At 37.7% G+C, this 17,923-nt stretch overlaps 1 protein-coding gene across 13 annotated transcripts in view; it reads right to left on the reverse strand.

Moving 5' to 3' along the window:
* The window catches only part of ADAM22 (ADAM metallopeptidase domain 22), a 258,039-nt gene that overhangs the window by 79,422 nt on the left and 160,694 nt on the right, over window positions 1–17,923 (reverse strand). For all 13 annotated transcript variants that reach the window (XM_038004584.2, XM_073009144.1, XM_038004582.2 and 10 more), the window contains 3 exons: window positions 11,544–11,607; window positions 9,374–9,443; window positions 393–463 (listed from right to left, as the gene is read on the reverse strand). In XM_038004584.2, coding sequence (XP_037860512.2) covers window positions 393–463; window positions 9,374–9,443; window positions 11,544–11,607 — 205 coding nt within the window. The remainder of the gene's footprint in view (window positions 1–392; window positions 464–9,373; window positions 9,444–11,543; window positions 11,608–17,923) is intronic.

Raw genomic sequence — 17,923 nt, forward strand, 5'->3', positions numbered from 1 at the left:
AACTGGATTGATTCATTCCTAAGGGGTTATATTCAAGGTAATAAATACAAGGATATAAACCATACAAGTGGATTCCACGATGTGGTACATATCTGGGCAAGGAAAGAAGCCTATTGTAGAAAGAACCTGAGATGCCACAAGCAGGAGCCTCATAACCCATAATATGATGAAGAAACATATTATAACCACTGTCTTGAATCCTTTTTGCATCTGTGAAATAACGTGGTTCCCCTTTCTACTGCTTCTTCAGATCTGTCACCCTTATGGTTTACCACATCCTGACAAATTCCCAAACTAATACTCACCCTCTCACACAGACTTACTGTAGATTAAAATGACTGGCAGTTAACAATTGTTTTAAAATAACATGACATACCACTGTGAATACATACCTGCCGTTTACTCCTTTTTGGTCTTGGCTTCAAAATAAATTTTGGTGGAGTAATGTTTACTTGTTGAAATTCTAAAAGGAAATTAAATTTAATTTAACTTAGTGAATTTGTCAGATTTCTTCAATATAGGGCAAAGTTTTACCTGCCCTTCCTTCTTATGAATTTTATAATATATAATGCTATACTTAATGATCACACAAAACATTTAGTATGTCAATACTAAACATTAATTTACTATATTAATACTAAATAAACATTTAAAGGGTGAATATAATTTGCAAAATATAGAACATTATTTCTGTCCTAATTTACTTCAAAAAAATTTTCATATTTCTCCTATAACTATCATTACATTATTTACTAGGAATCTTCTAAACAGCCAACTCAACTTTCACTTCCATTACTAACCTTCTCGAGGCAGCAAAATACAGAAGACGAGCAATGAGAAGTAGAAAAAATAATCACACATTTCTGAGTTCATAATTTATTAAGAAATTGTTATAGGACACCAAAGTTTTGAGTTAATTTTTTCCAATTAATTTACATTCTTCTTTGCCCGTAACCAAATTAATCTCAGGCTTTATCTGCTCTTGGTAGCAGATGTAAAAATCATACATCAACTGTTTATGCACATAGATTCATCTCTGAATATAAGATTAGGTTATTTATAAGGGAGGATTTTTCTACAAAGTGAAAGGAAAGTCGCAATCTTTCCCTAGGGTACAGATTTCCTAAAACTTTGATGATTGAACAATCTGAAAGGGCTTATTATAGGAATAATGCTATAAAACACTCAAGGTGAACAATTATCATTATTTTTGGATACTGTTCATAAAGGAGAGATAATAATGGTCAGAGAAATCTGTGACCAAGAAGCTGAATAATAAAATCAGGGTAAGGAAATTAATATTCTCTCTTTATTTCATGTTCAAATATTCTCCCATCATGTCGTTTTTCAGAATGCTATGGCCTGGGCATACAAGGGATTTGCTGAGAAAGGGAATAAGTTCTCTTTTATAATTAAAAAAAAAACTGATAGGATAAACAGAAAAACAAGATTACAAAAGTAACCCATCTCATATCAATTATTCATTAAATGTAAATAGACTAAATGTTGCACCTAAAAGGCAAAGATTGCGAGACTGGATTTTTTTTTTAATGCAAGACTTAACTACATGCTGTTTAGAAGAGGAACACTTTAAATTTAAAGTATGGAAGAGGATACACCTTACAAACATTAATCACAAGAGAACTGTGAAGGAAATATTAATATCAGACAATGTAACTTCAGGACAATAAGTATCTGGGAGAAAGGAAACTATTTCCTAATTATAAATGGGTTGATTCATCAAAAAGACACAATGCTCCTAAATGTTTATTCACCTAATAACAGAGTTTCAAAATACATAAAGCAAAAAGTGACAGACCTGAAAGGAGAAATAGACAAATTCAAAGTTACAGTTAAGGATTTCAACAATCCTCCCTCAGTAATTGAAAGAAAAAAAAACGCAAACAGAATCATATGGACACAGAAGACTTTACACTATTAACCAATTTAACTAAGTTGGCATTTTTAACACTTTACCCAATAATTGAAGAATACATATCCTTTTCAAGAACACATGAAACATTCACCAAGACAGGTAATATCATAGATCATAAAGCAAGTCCCAATAAATTTTATTTAAAGAAAATGAAATGACAGAGTTATTTTCTCTTATTGCAATTCTATTAAATTTAAAAATCTATAATAAAAAGGTGCTTGGAACAAAATAACCAAGTATTTTGATACTAAGCTCTACATTTCTAAATAACTCATTGGACAACGAAGAAATCACCTGGTAATTTAGAAAATGTTTTGACCTAAAGTAAAAATATGACAAGTCAAAATACGAGGGATGCAGGTAAGGCATTTAGTGCTTGAAGGGAAATGCATAGCTTTAATTGGTTATGTTAGAAAAGAAAAAAAAAAGTTTAAATTATGATCTAACCTTCCACCTTAACAGCCCAGAAAAATAAGAGTAAATTAAACACAAATCAAGTAGAAAAAAGTGAGACTAAAAACTTAAAAACAAAAATCAATAAAATTGATCAGCAGGACTTGATCCATAAAGAAAGCAAATCACTACAGATTCTATAAATATTAAAAAGATAATAGGATATTATGAAGAGCTTTATGCCAATAAATTTGTTAATTTAGATGAAATTCCTTGAACATGTGTATATGTAGATAATCTGAATAATCCTGTATCTATTAAATAACTTTAATTCTTAATTAAACTCTCCAAGAAAATTGCAAGGCCAGATGACTTCACTGATGAATTCTACCAAACATTAAAGGAAGAAATAATACCACTTTTACACAAACTTAAAAAAAAAAAAAGAGTTGGAAACTTTTCCTAACACATCTTGTAAGACCAGCAAAACCCTGGTACTAAAACCAGAAAAGAAAACTAGAGTCCAATATGCTTTCTGAACCTTTATATTAAAAATGTTTAACAAAACATAGGCAAATCGAACCCAGTAATACACAAATATATAATCTACCATAACCATCTGGGGCCCATTTGAGAATGCAAATTAGTTTCATATTCAAAACATCAATTTATACAATTCATCACATTAACAGATTAAAGGAGAAAATCATATGATCATCTCAATAGACATAGAAAAGCATTTGACAAAATTCAACACTTATTCTTGATAAAAACTCTTAGCAAGCTAGAATAGCAGACTGATAAAACTACTCAGCTGCAAATATGTACTACCTTTCATAGAAAAGGAAAGATGAGCAGAATCAAGAGCTGAGAACATAGAGCCAAGAGTCATGGAGAATTATTTCCAGGCCTTGAAACCCAATCAAAAAGGGTCAACATTTGCCCAGCAGAGTTTCAGAACTGCAATGTCGGTGTCTTTCTTGTTTCTCAAATGTTTCCTCTTTTGTAAGGGAATGTCAATAGCTGGCCCATTACTGGATCCTGGGAGTATATAGAGCAGATAACTTGTCTCTTTAGTTTTACATACAGAAGGATTAAGAGAAACTACACCCAAAGACCCTCATCCACACCTGGACCTGATTTAGATAATGAGATTCTAGATTTAGAGCAGATGCTATAACAGGATGAAACTCTTAGAGACCTAGGGAGGAAGAGAATGTATTTTGTAGGTAAAAGAGACAGGAATCACTGGGGGCCAGAGAGAAGAATTTGACAGACTTTAAAATGACCTCTAATAGTCTCCACCTCCTGGTACTCACGCCCTTGTGTAATGCCCTCTCTCTGAGTATAAGTAAAACCTGTAACTTGCTTCCAACCAATGGCATACAGCAAAGGTCATTTCTCCAGATAACATTATGTAAGATTGTAACTCCTCTTGCTAGAGACTCTCTTCCTTACTGGCTTTCATTACACGAGCACCAGTGTTGTGAGCTGCCCTATGCAGAGGCCTATGTGAGAAAAAGAGTAACCATCAGCCAAAGCCAGCAAGAAACCAAGGCCCTTGGTCTAAGAGGCTAAAAAGAACTGAATTCTGCCAACAACCACTGCATATCCTTCCACAGTTGAGCCTTGAGATGAGACGAAGTCCTAGAAAACACCTTGACTGCAGCCTGTGAGGGCCTCTGAAGCGGAGAACCCATCTAAGCCATTCTTGGACTCCTGATCCACAGAAACTATGAGATAGTAAGTGTGTATTGTCTTAAGAGGTGCATTTTGTGGTAATTTATTACTCAGCTACTTTCTAATTTTTCTGTACATAATAAAAATGTATTCCTCAGCAATGGATAACTAATACAATGCCACTGTATAATCTCATCCCCTTGAGAGAAGGCTGGACCCTGTGACTCATTTCTAATAAATACTATACAGCAAAAGTGATCAGACGTTGCTTTTGAGATCAGGTTAACAAAAATACTGTAGCTTCCATCTTAGGCATCGTGTCTCATTCTCTCTCTCCTCTTGGTCTCTCGCTCTCTCCTAGAACAAGTTAGCTACCAGGTTGGTGCGGGGCAGCCCTGTGGAGAGGCCCATGTGGTGAGGTACTGAGGCCTCACAACAATCATATGAGTGAGCTCAGAAGCGAATCCTCCCCAGTTGAGCCTTCAAATGAAACTGGAGTCCCAGCTGACAGTTACGCTACAAACTCATGACACCGTGGGCCAGAGGCACCCAGCTAAACCACACCCAGGATCCTGATTCTCAGAAATTATGAGATAATAATGTTTGTTTATTAAAGCCACTAGGTTTTAGAGTAATTTGTTAAACAGCAATAGATAATACAATAATAAGCAATAGATAATAACTAATATAACATCTACACTAAAAATGACCAAATACTGAAAGAAATTTTAGACTCACTACTAATAATATGCTGTTTTTCCCCATTAATCCATACTTTTAATACAATTCTAATAAAAATCCCAGAATTATAGAAATTGACAAGTAGTTTCTAAAATTTGTAGGGAAATGTGAAGGGCCCAAAATAGCCAAAATTTTGGGGGGACAAAAACAGAATTGGAGGATTTATGTTATTTGATTTCAAAACTTATATAAAGCCACAGTAAGCAAAACAAAGTATGATAAGGGTAGCCAAATAAAGTAAGAGTCAAGAAATTGACTCTTTTTTTTTTTTTTTTTTTTTTTCTTTTTTGAGACGGAGTCTCGCTCTGTCGCCCAGGCTGGAGTGCAGTGGCCAGATCTCAGCTCATTGCAAGCTCCGCCTCCCGGGTTTATGCCATTCTCCTGCCTCAGCTTCCCGAGTAGCTGGGACTACAGGTGCCCGCCACCTCGCCTGGCTAGTTTTTTGTATTTTTTAGTAGAGACAGGGTTTCACCGGGTTAGCCAGGATGGTCTCGATCTCCTGACCTCGTGATCCGCCCATCTCGGCCTCCCAAAGTGCTGGGATTACAGGCTTGAGCCACCGCGCCCGGCCGAAATTGACTCATATTAATACTTTTTGACAAAGACATCAAAACAATTCATTGATTAAAGGAAAGGAAACTCTTTTCAACAAATGGTATTAGAATAATTGCGTATTCACATAAAAAATAATAAAATAAAACTTAACCCCTACTTTTCACCATGAACAAAATGTAATTTGAAGAGGATCCTAGATCTAAACATAAAAAATAAAACTATAGAGTTTTTAGAAGAAAACACTAGAGAATATCTTCAAAACTTGGGAGCTAGCAAAAATTACTTAGCATAGAGAAAGCAATAATGATAAAAACTAATGTTAAACTTCACAAAATTTAAAACATCTGTTCATCACAAGATGCCATTAAGTAAGTAAATGAGCAAACCAAAGACTGGGGAAAAGATATTCATAAGGCATATTTGGCAAAGGCCTTCTATCTAGAATATGTAAGTACTCCTACAACTTAACAACAAAAAGACAGAAATTCTGATTAGTGGCGAATAAGTGTATATACTACACATCATTAATCACAAGAAAAATGCAAATTTAAACCAAAGTGAGATAGCACCAAATACACCAGAACAGCTAAAATTATAAAGAATAACAGAGCAGATGTTGGTCAAGATGTGGAACAATTAAAACTCTCAGAGTGCTGATGCAAGTATACCACTTTGTGTACCCACTTTGGAAAAAGGTTTCAGCAATTCCTCATAAAACGGTGGTTCTCAAAGTGTGATTCCAGCATCAGCAGCATTAGCATCACCTGGGAAGTACTGGAAATGCAAATTCCCCAAACCCACCCAAGAAATACTGATTTAAAACTCTCAAGATAGGGCCAGCAATCTGTGGTTACCAGTCCTCCAGATGATTCTGATGCATGCTAAAGTTTGAGGACACTTTCAACACAGTTAAACATGTACCTACCCTACAGCCCAGCAAATGTATTCCTCGGTGTTTACCGAAGAAATGAAAATATGTGCCCACAGAAAAGACTTGTACCAGAACATGCACAGTTGCTTTTCTCATAATAGTCAAAAACCAGAAACAACCGAAATGTCCATCAACTTAATAGATTAAAAATTGTGGTATAGGCCAGGCGTGGTGGCTCATGTCAGTAATCCCAGCACTTTGGGAGGCCAAGGCAGGTGGATCACCCAAGGTCAGGAATTTGAGACCAGCCTAACCAACACAGTAAAACCTTGTCTCTACTAAAAATACAAAAATTAGCCAAGCATGGTAGCGTACGCCTGTAACTCCAGCTACTCGGGAGCCTGAGGCAGGAGAATTGCTTGAACCCAGGGGGCAGAGGCTGCAGTGAGCCAAGATGGCACCATTGCACTCCAGCCTGGGCAACAGTGCAAGAACCCATCCCCCCGCAGAAAACAAGTGGTATATTCATAGGACACAATATATTCAATAATTTAAAAGAATGAACCATTGCTACTCTTGACAACATAAACCTCATAGGCATGTGCTAAGCAAAAGAAGCTGCAAATAGTACATGATTCCATCTGTATAAAGTTCTACAACAGACAAAAGAAACAGCAGAGGTGGGAGGCACCGACTACAGAGGGTACAAAGGAAGTTATTGGGGTAACAGAAATGCTCTCTCTGTCAACAAGAGTGTATGTATGTAAAAATTTATTGAATAGTACACAAGACTTTTATATTTCATTGCATATTTTTTTAACTGGATACATAGGCATCCATAGGAAATAAGATTTTCCCAGAATATGTTCTCAGAAACACTAGTCCTGAGACAGGTGCATGCCACGTAAAGGAAACGTTCCACAGTCCAACAAGTTTGGGGAACAGCTGATCCTATTTCTATCTCTGGGAAATACATACAACATAACAAGATGATGATGTTGATAATCTATAACCCAGTTAAACTTTATTTATTCTAAAATAAATAAGCTTACTTTTGAGACTATTTCACAGAAATTGTAGTTGTGACATTTATTTGTCTATTTCTTGTTTTCTTTTAATTTATCACAGTAAATCATAAGTAATGTTGGGAGACAAAACTCTCTCAAAATTGACAGTGCCAACTTCTGATGAGAAAAACTAGAAACTAATTGAAACAGACCTGAGTTTTCAAAGAATATGTCTAAAAATCATTTTAATAACAGCAAAACTGCCAAGTCACCATCAAAGTTTCTGCTGGAAAGAAACCCTGAACAATTTCCTAAAAAAAAAAAAAAAATTCCTAGCAAGCCTACAATCAAGTCTTTAGGGGAAAATCTTTATTTATTACTTTAAATATTAATTAATGTTGACTGCTTCCAGTAATACCCATTAAATTATAGCTTTATTCCCACACAGCTAGTCATGATTTATTTTCTTATCAGAATAGGGATTGTAAAAAGTTTTATAAGACCACTGAAAGAACCGTCTAAAAAGTCTGTGAGAGGTAAGAGCATCTATATTCCCATTTGAAAATTTTTCAAAATAGTAAATTCTATTAAATCTTCTCTCCCTCTGGCAGCAGGAAAGAAGGGGAGAGAATGTTCATTCTCTTCAGGGAAATTACAGGAGGATAAGGAGTTAAAAACTTATGTCAGAGAGAAAGGAACATTAGGAAACATTTATTTCATTTTCTGATGAAAGGACAATGTAAACTTCTAAGTGATTTTCTAAGCATTAGTTTAGGATTACTCTCAGGCTGGCGATTTTTCCATTTCCCTCTGTGATTCTCTACCGTAGTACATTTTCATAGTGTCATAATTCAAAACTCAACTTCACCCCTTGCTAGCTGTGGGACCCTGGAAAAGACAAACTAGCTGAGCTCTGTTTCTTCATCTACAAACCGGGAATAACATTAATCTTACAAGGCTGCTGCAAAGCTTAAAATGAGATTAAAAATTAAAATAATCAGGCTGGGCACGGTGGCTCACACCTGTAAACCTGGCACTTTGGGAGGCCGAGGCAGGTGGATCACGAGGTCAGGAGTTCGAGACCAGTCTACCCAATACGGTGAAATCCTGTCTCTACTAAAAATTAAAAAATTAGCCAGGCATAGTGGTGCATGCCTGTAGTCCTAACTACTCAGGAGGCTGAGGCAGAAGAATTGCTTGAACCCAGGAGGCTGAGGTTGCAGTGAGCTGAGGTCACGCCACTGCATTCCAGCCTGGGCGATAGAGCAAGACTTTGTCTCAAAAACAAAACAAAACAAAAAATTAATTAATTAATTAATTAATTTAATTAAATAAGGTTCACTAAATAGGGGAGGAAGCATCTCCATACCAATATCTTCTGAATAAAGATATTCAGAGTGCTGTCTGTCTTCAGGAGAAAATAAATGAGTCCAGCACAGTCAAAGAGAAACGAACCCTACATAATCACTGCTCCACTAAGGAGGGCAAAGTATGCATGCACCGCCCTTCTTGTCATGTGAAGACTTGGAAGCAACTCTAGAAGCAACATAGGTTGCTAGGTCCATTTATTCGACCTAAAATAAATAAGCTTACTTTTGAAAATATTTCACAAAATTTGTATTTTTGACATTTGTCTATTTCTTGTTTTCTTCTAACTTATTATAGTAAATAATAAGTAATCTTAGGAGACAAACACTCTTAAAATTAACCTAGGTCCATATCAGTTTAGATGAGAAGAAAAGACTAATTTCACAAATAGCACATAATGATAACAAAAGTTAATCTATAATAGTTCTTTCTTAAAATGCTACAGCAAAAAAGAGACAAGGAAAACAATAAATAGGGAAATGATTAAGAGTTCATCCCTATGTTTACAAAACCAGTATTTCACCAAGAATGAATTTGTATGTACTTTGTCTCACAGACCAATTCTTGCTCTAATCTTGTTTCTCCTTTAGTGCCTTATTTTCAATTTAAAAATTTTTTAAAGTTTTCCTCCACATCTTTCCAAACTCATCTGTGAGGCCAGTTTGCATTTTATTCTCCCTCTTGATGTGACTTGGCTCTCCCTCTAAAAACGTCAAAAGCAGATGTGGGCTAATGATACTCCACAAATAGATTAGTTCTAAGGCATTAAATAAATTACCGAAGTTGCCTTTTAAATAAAAAGTCACTATATGAACATCATACCAGATGGAAGATCATCCAAGGGAAATTCAAACAGTCTGGATTTGTAAACCGAATGAAAATGGAAATCCTCCTGAAATGACACAAGCAACAGTGATTAAGCATGTACAACCGAATTATCTCCAGCCTTAGGCAAACGTAGCTGGAGACCCTTAAAAGAACCACAGCTTGCCTATGCATTCTCCTGGGTTTAGAGAGGTGATGAACCATTGCCCAACCCCTCCTATTCGCTCCTGAATTCTCTCAGCACCAGAGCAATATCCAATGAGAAGAAAAATGCCTTCACAGAGAAGCCAAAGCCTATAGTAATGGAAAACAAATGAATGAATCTATTCCCCCAAGGACAAATAAGACATTTGGCAAAATGACTTAATGTTTTTTTATTACTGGTTCCTTTCACGGATCCCTGCAGCCTTTTAAAAGTCAGAGAGCTTTGGTAGGCAAAGACTACAGAGCTAACAATTTTCACAGTATTGGGGAGCAGGATGCCTGGTATAAGTAAATGTCCAAAGTGGACCCTGTTCTGAAATTCAAGTGTCATATAAGCTATATTAAAAAGCAAGAGATAAAAAGTCATATTTTTCTTCTAAAAAGTTAATAAACACTCAAATATAATTTCATCTGGCTTCATCCAATTACTAAAAAAAAAAAAAAAAATTAGACTGTCATAGGTTTCATATTATCTTAAAAAAATCATACTGTCAAGCAAAGTGACAAGACAGGCAGCAGTGGGTACCCATAAAATAATATACAATACAGAGAATTTCCCAAACAAGATGGTTTATGGGTGAAAAAACCATGTATGTTTCTTGAAAGGATTTGCCTCTCTGCTTGACTAATGTTGTGTAATACAAGGAAGAATATTTGTACGTACAGAGCTAGAATGAAAGTGTATTATGCTTCTCCGTAGTCTATAATATTAATTCAACTTATTCTAATTTGTGGGAAATGAATGTTTCAGCTAAAGTGAGGGAGAGGATTAAGATGACTCAGGTTTCTCTAAACTTCATCAGCATAGAGCCTTAAAAGGAACAGACAACAGAGAAAAATCTGGAATCTAGAAAAGAGAGGAGAGGTGAAAAATCAGAGACCTGTGGATTTGATCTGTTATGGACTGAATGTGTGTGTGTCCCCAGAATTCTCATATTGAGACCCTGGCACCCAGGGTGACTTTGTCTGGAGATAAGGCCTGTGAGGCAGTGATGAATGTTAAATGAGGTCATAAGGGTAAGATCCTCATTCAGTATAGCTGGTACCCTTATAACAAGAGGAGACAACCAGAGTTCTCTCTCCCTCTCTGCCATGTGAGAACACAGTGAGAAGGCAGCCGTCTGCAACTCAAACAAACAGCCCTCACCAGAAGTCAACCATGCTGGCACCTTGGACTTTCCGTGCCCAGAACTGAGATAAAGATAAAAGTTTCTGTTGGTTAAGCAACCCAGTCTACAGGATTTTGTTATGGTAGCCAAGTCAGACTAAGAAAGATCATAACACATTAGGGTGGAGATGGAAATAGAGGTTTCAGAACACCTCAAAGGGAAAGTATTATATTTCCAAAATAAAAGAGAAAGAAACAAAAGAAATTTGCTGTTTGTTTGTTTGTTTTGGAGATGGAGTCTCACTCTGTCGCCCAGGCTGGAGTGCAGTGGCAGGAGGTTCAAGCAATACTCCTGCCTCAGCCTCCCAAGTAGCAGGGATTAGAGGCACATGCCACCACACCTGGCTAATTTTTGGATTTTAGTAGAGACAGGGTTTCACCAAGTTGGCCAGGCTGGTCTCGAACTCCCGACCTCATACCTGCCTCAGCCTCCAAAAGTGCTGGGATTACAGGCGTGAGCCACCACACCCGGCAAGAAATTTTTTAAAAAACACTTGTGGTTTTGACTTACTCAATATTTAGTTTAAAATATACAGACAGTCCCCAACTTACATGTTTTTGACTTTATGATGCATTTATCAGGGTATTAAATATATTTTTGACTTATAATATTTTTAACTTATAATAAGTTTATCAGGACATAGACCCATCATAAGTCAAGGAGCATCTATACACATGTTTACTATCTTAACCCTAAACAACATAAAAATGAAATAAAGTAGAAAAAAAAGGAGAAGAAAAAAGCTCTCAGCACAAACATTTCCATTTGCCACAACAAACAGAAGAAGCACTTACTTGAGTAGTGTCATTTTCTTCTGGCTCAATGAGATATGTGTGGTTCCCGTCATAGAACATCCCACTGCCAATGACAAGAAAATAATTAGGCATGGCTATCGACTCTCATCCCAGAACAAGATCATTTTAAAATCAGCAGCAGCCAGAGGACCCATTTGCTTCTCAATGCCCATTTCCCAGTCCCATCCATCACCTCCAGACACACCACACACACCACTGAGAGGGAAAGGCCCCTTCTTCCGATTCCTTATAGGTAGAGTCCCCTCATCCTCACCTGACCCCATGCTCAGGTTTGCCATGCTCTAGCTGTTGCCCATCACTCCTCCGTCTAACATAGAATTCCCAGATTTTCATATGCAAAAAGCCACCTGGAGAGCTAGTAAAAACGCAGGTCTTTCAGGACTTTTCTCAGATTTCTGGACTGGAACCCAGGAAACTGCATTTTAAATAAGCTCCAGGTGATCCTGAGGCAGGTTTTCAGGGACTATACTGAGAATGACCAACCTACCATAAACATGGAAGATGCTCTAGTAACAAGAGCTAACACATTTGAACAACGTGCCACAAGCTAAACACTCATTTAATCTTTTCCACAAATCTACAAGGGAAGTACAACGACTATCCTTATTTTACAGGTAAGGAAACTGAAACCCAAAGAGATAAAGTAACTTGCCAAATTATTTAACCAGTAAGAGCAGAAATAGGAATAGAGCCCAGACAGATGGGACCATGAACTGCCCATTTGCAACCTGCCACCTACCTACATTCATGCATTCATGCATTCAATCAACATGTTTACAGAGCACAGGGACATGTTTACAGGGACACAACAGCAAATAAAACAGACCAATTATCTGTCCTTGTGGTGCTGATGAGTATTCTAGGGAGGACATACTATATATAGAGAGAGAGAGAGACAGTGATAAATTCTAGGGAAGAAAATAATCAGGTGAAGGGCAATAAATGGTGCCAGAGGGCCATGGGGGCCATACCAGCTGGGCACCTCCTAGGGCCTTGGCTTTTACTCTAAGAGAGATGAAGAGCCACTGCAAAGTTCTAAGCAGAGGGGAAATACAAACTTCCTTAAGTTTTATAATGATCACGCCAGCTTCTGTGTTACAATAATTTTTAGCACAGCAAGGATAGAAGTAGGGAAGTTACTGCAATAATCCAGGTGAAAGAAGGTACTGGCTTAGATCAGAGCAGTAATAGTGGAAGTGGTGAGAACTGGTCAAATTTTGGATATATTTTGAAAGTAGAACCAATAGGATTTATTAATGGATTTGAAACGAAGTATGTAAAACAGAGAAGAGTTAGTGAAGACTCCAAGTTTTGACCTGAGCAACTGGAAAAACGGATGTGTCATTTAACAAGATAAAAAAAAACGATGTGATGGAGTGAGACCCTGTTTCAAAAAAAAAAAAAAAAAAAAAAAAGCCAGGGAGGGGAAGGGGGGATGCAGAAGGAGCTTATTGGGATGGGCCTAGGGAAGCAGGGAGCAGAGGGAAGGATGCAAATTCTTTAAGCGTTCAGTTTTGAGCTGGGCATGGTGCTCACATCTGGAATCCCAACACTTTGGAAGAAAAGGTGGGGGGAATCACATGAGGCCAGGAGTTTGAGACCAGCCTGGGCAATGTAGTGAGCAGCAAGACTCTCTCTCTACAAAAAGGTTTTAAAAAGTTAGCTGGGCCTGGCGATGCACACCTGTAGTCCTAGCTACTTGGGAGGCTTAGGTGGGAAGATCACCGGAGCCCAAGAGTTTGAGGCTGCGGTGATTGATGACTGTGCCACTGCACTCCAGCCTGGGTGACAGGGCAAAACCCTACATTTCTTTAAAAAAAAAAAAAAAAAAAAAAAGATCCATTTTGGACCCCGTAGGCTGGGGGTGGCTACCAGCCATCTGACAAATCCTCTGGAGAGCACTTAAATATACAAATGGCCTCAACTCCCACTCAGACAGATTCTGATAGCTGCTGCTTTTAGAAAAATATGATCCTTTTACTGAGATCAGACCCTTTATGATGTTAAAGAAACTTGTCTTATCATTCAGGCATCTGAGGGTAGTAAAGCTATGAGCTTCTGTGGTAATTTTTTAGTTTTTGGTAGAAATGACTATATGACAGCCACGCTCCTAAACATAAACTAGTATTTGTTTTTCATTGAAGACTTAGTGAAACTGGTGAAATTCCATGAGCTATAATTATAATGGCCTCCAAGTTCTGCCTCTATCCAAATTCTTTCATTCCTGCTATAACATCTTCCACATGACCTCAACTTCTGTATACTCACAGTATGATTGTTCTCACAGCTGCACTGTTTTCAGCCACATGTACTTTCTGAATTTGGATGACATTCTATTTGGAATTTAAAGATAAACAGATGCAGTTTGTAAGACATTACTGACAATATGTGCCCAAGGAGTCAGACGGAGAGCCTTTCAAAAAAGTAGACCAAATATGGCAGGGAGTATCTCTCTACCCTTGCTGAGAACTAGCCAGATCCATCCAGAAAGTCATATGAAACCGTCACACTTTGCCAAAATTCATGTGGCAACACCAACAAAGTAGCAAGCAGATTACTTTGTTAAAATAGTACTGAGTGTTATTTATCCTTACATTAGGTTAACGTCCAATGGGAAAGTCATTTCTTTTTAGTGGACTTACACATCATGTAAGCAATATGAAGACAACAGATTCTGACACTGTATCTCAGAAGACTCTAGATTGCTATATGATAATGTGCCATTATTAATTCCTTAATAATGAAAAAATACTTGTGTTCTATATGCTTTGAGAACTGAAATATTTTTATTTCTATAAATCCTTTTATATTGAGTCCATAACAGTATACTTGATAAAAACCTATAGCTAAGACTAAGTCATCACAGACCAACTGAGCTAAAATTTCAAAAGGTTGTATCAAAATAAGATTTTGAAAGGAAAAAGCCATTCTTACAAATTTCCACAAGAGGGCAATAAACTCACATTTAACTCCATTCTTTAAGGTTCCCATAGTAACAAGATTTTTGTCATAACACCAAACATACCAAAACCAAAACATTGCGTATTAGTCCTTTGACTCTGAACAAACGTGACCTTGCAGGTTCTTTATGGGAAAGATATACGAATCTGATTTTCCCTTATTTATGTTATTCAACTGATTTAAGAAATCAAAAATGAAAAAAATACACACTTGGTAATTTATAAAGGATGAGTCATGGATGACATAATACTTCTCATATCTAAACCACTGTAATTGGGACAACATACATTATTCAATATTTCATAACACTGCCCCAAAATATTTCTTCCAGAAATTTTTGTTCAGAAGGTAAAGTTAAGATGAGAAGTAATAATTACTAAATAACAAGATGATACAAGGGTATATTTATCCTACGTGCTCATAAAAGTCTAAGAAAGCTTAAAATGATCATACACAATTCTCACAATGTTCCAAGACGCATGATAGGTTTTCTGTTTATTTTTATTTAGTTTCAAATAAAAACATTCTTAAAAGGAGAAGTAAAATCTACTTAATTAAAATAACCCTGTAATCCCAGCACTTTGGGAGGCAGAGGTGGGCGGATCACAAGGTCAGGAGTTCAAGACCAACCTGGTCAACATGTCAAAACCCTGTCTCTACTGAAAATACAAAAATTAGATGGGCGTGGTGGCAGGCACCTGTAATTCCAGCTACTCAGGAGGCTGAGAACAAGAATGGCTTGAACCTGGGAGGCGGAGGTTGCAGTGAGCTGAGATCGTGCCACTATACTCCAACCCGGTGACAGAGCGAGACTCCATCTCAAAAATAAAATAAATAAAAATAAATAACTAAGGCAGGATTCTGAGTTCTATTCCTAATCCAGTTACTATACAATCTCCTAAAAGTTATTTTTCCTCGGGTTTTTTTGACACGGAGTCTCACTCTGTCACCCAGGCTGGAGTGCAATGGCACGATCTCAGCTCACTGCAACCTCTGCCTCCCGGGCTTAGGTGATTCTCCTGCCTCAACCTCCCAAGTAGCAGGGATTACAAGTACCCACCACTATGCCCAGCTTAATTTTGTGTTTTTAGTAGAGACAGGGTTTCATCAGGTTGGCCAGGCTGGTCTCAAACTCCTGACCTCAGGTGGTCTACCCACCTCAGCCTCCCAAAGTGAAATACGAAATTAGCCAGCCATGGTGGCAGGTGCCTATAATCGCAGCTACTTGGGAGGCTGAGGCAGGAGAATCACTTAAGCCTGGGAGGCAGAGGCTGCAGTGAGCTGAGATCACGCCACTGCACTCCAGTCTGTGGGACAGAGTGAGACTGACAGAAAAGAGTAAAAGAAAGAATGAACGAATGAACAAATGAATGAAAGAATAAAACAGAGAGAAGAGAGAATAGAAGAGAAGAAGGGAAGGGAAGGGGAAGGGAAGGGGAAGGGAAGGGGAAGAGAAAGGGAAGAGAAGGGGAAGAGAAGGGGAGGAGAAAGGGAAGTGAAATGGAAGTGAAAAGGAAGTGAAACAGAAGTGGAAGGGAAGTGGAAGGGAAGGGAAGTGGAAGGGAAGGGAAGGGAAGGAAAGGGAGGGCACAGTGGCTCACGCCTGGGAATACAGGGGTGAGCCACCATGCCCGGCCTAAAAGTTATTTTTCAATCCTTCTTTACATAACTATAGTAGGATTACTAACAGGTATCAGTCTTAGGTTCTCAGGTCCATTTATAGCCCTTAGAAGGCACAAATATCTTCTCTCTGATTCTGACAACATTGAGCCCATTTGGAAAACCAGAAGGCAGACTGGAACGAGTACTGAGAAAGATGCTGACACTATGACTTTGGATTGAGATTTTAAGAGAGAGAAAGGAAAACAACCACCTCATTTATTACCCTCCAATATACACTTGCTGTCACAAATGGGGACAGGTCTCACTGTACTATTCCTAGGTGACAGATGTGCTTGTCTTGAGTTCAGATGTAACAATTCTACTGCTGAAAAGGACTTCAATATTTCTTTTTCCTATTAAGAAAACAGAGACTGCCCAATATTAAGCATGGATTCCATGTTTGCAAAAACCTCTTTCTTCAAATAATGTATTTAAAGTAAATAAATGTACACCTTTATTCACAGTACTCTTTTAGCACAAACAAGGAAATGGAAGTCTTCCATGCTCTCAGGCACATGGCCTCCTATCTCTGGTTATTTAACTCACCCTTATATTCTTCTTTCCTTTCTGCCTAATATGCTTACTCCCAGATCCTGACTAGAGGTGTCACTCAGGCAGACTAGCTAGATTTTCTGGCCGTGTCCATTAGCTCTCTTTCCTAGATTTAAGATCTGTCAGTGTAACCCGCTCCCTTGGATATGCTATTCCAACCTATTGCACTCCACCGTCTTCAGGTGGCATGTCTCCGGAGCCCTTAGGTGCTTCCTGTTCTTCAGTGACAATGCTTAGCTTGCATTTTTCCCCTTTTTTATTCCTCTCTCTCAAAAAAAAATCAAATATACCTATGGGGTTCCACATCAGGAAATGGGCTAGATTTGGACTCCTCATGAGACTGTGAACTCCCAGGACTTGTGTTTCAATTGCCTTAATATTCCTAGGGTTGGCACACAGGAAACACCCAGTAACTGCTTGTTAGATGAAAAGCCACATATCTAACTTGGTAACAAAAAGGAATTATTTTAAAGTTCCTCAACGAAAATTTAACAAAACTAAAGTGCTGGCTTGTTCTGTGACAAAAATTAAAACACACAAGAAGGAAATGAAATGATTTAGTTAAAAGAGAATGCTGAGGAATGACATGGTAGCTTTATAAAGGGTTACAAAACAAGTAAGAAACAACCACCTGTGCATTATCATATCGACAGGATGGAGGAAGTGGACGTATTCCCATGTTAAACACCAGCAAACAGTATTCGACAGAGAAGGTTATGAGAAAGGAAGCAAGCCACTGAGGAAGGATGAACTTTGTTCCTTGGAGATCTCTGAGAAACGACAGACCCTCCCACAGATTTGCTATTAATTAGGTGGGATTCAGGCTGAAAAAAGGGGCAAAGACATATGCGCTATTGAGGTCATGAGAAGCCTTTACTCTTTGTGTAAGGAGACAAGAGTTACCATTTACCGAAACTTCTATTATTTGATGAAAACATAAAAACGTATGAAGAAGGAATAGGGGTATTTCAAGGGGCTAAACATCCACAGAAATAGACACCGAAGTTAACCCAAACCACTCCTGTCTGAATCTGGATGAAACTAGAAAAATGCTTCAAATATTATTTTAAGGTATCATTGTGAAATTCAAAAGCCTCTGTTTTCTGCAACTCTAATTTTATTGAATTTTTTTGAGATGGAGTCTAGCATCATCTTAATGTATGCTTCTTGTCTTTTTCTTGACA

This window comes from Chlorocebus sabaeus, chromosome 21, assembly GCF_047675955.1.
Source record: "Chlorocebus sabaeus isolate Y175 chromosome 21, mChlSab1.0.hap1, whole genome shotgun sequence".
Lineage (NCBI taxonomy): Eukaryota > Metazoa > Chordata > Mammalia > Primates > Cercopithecidae > Chlorocebus > Chlorocebus sabaeus.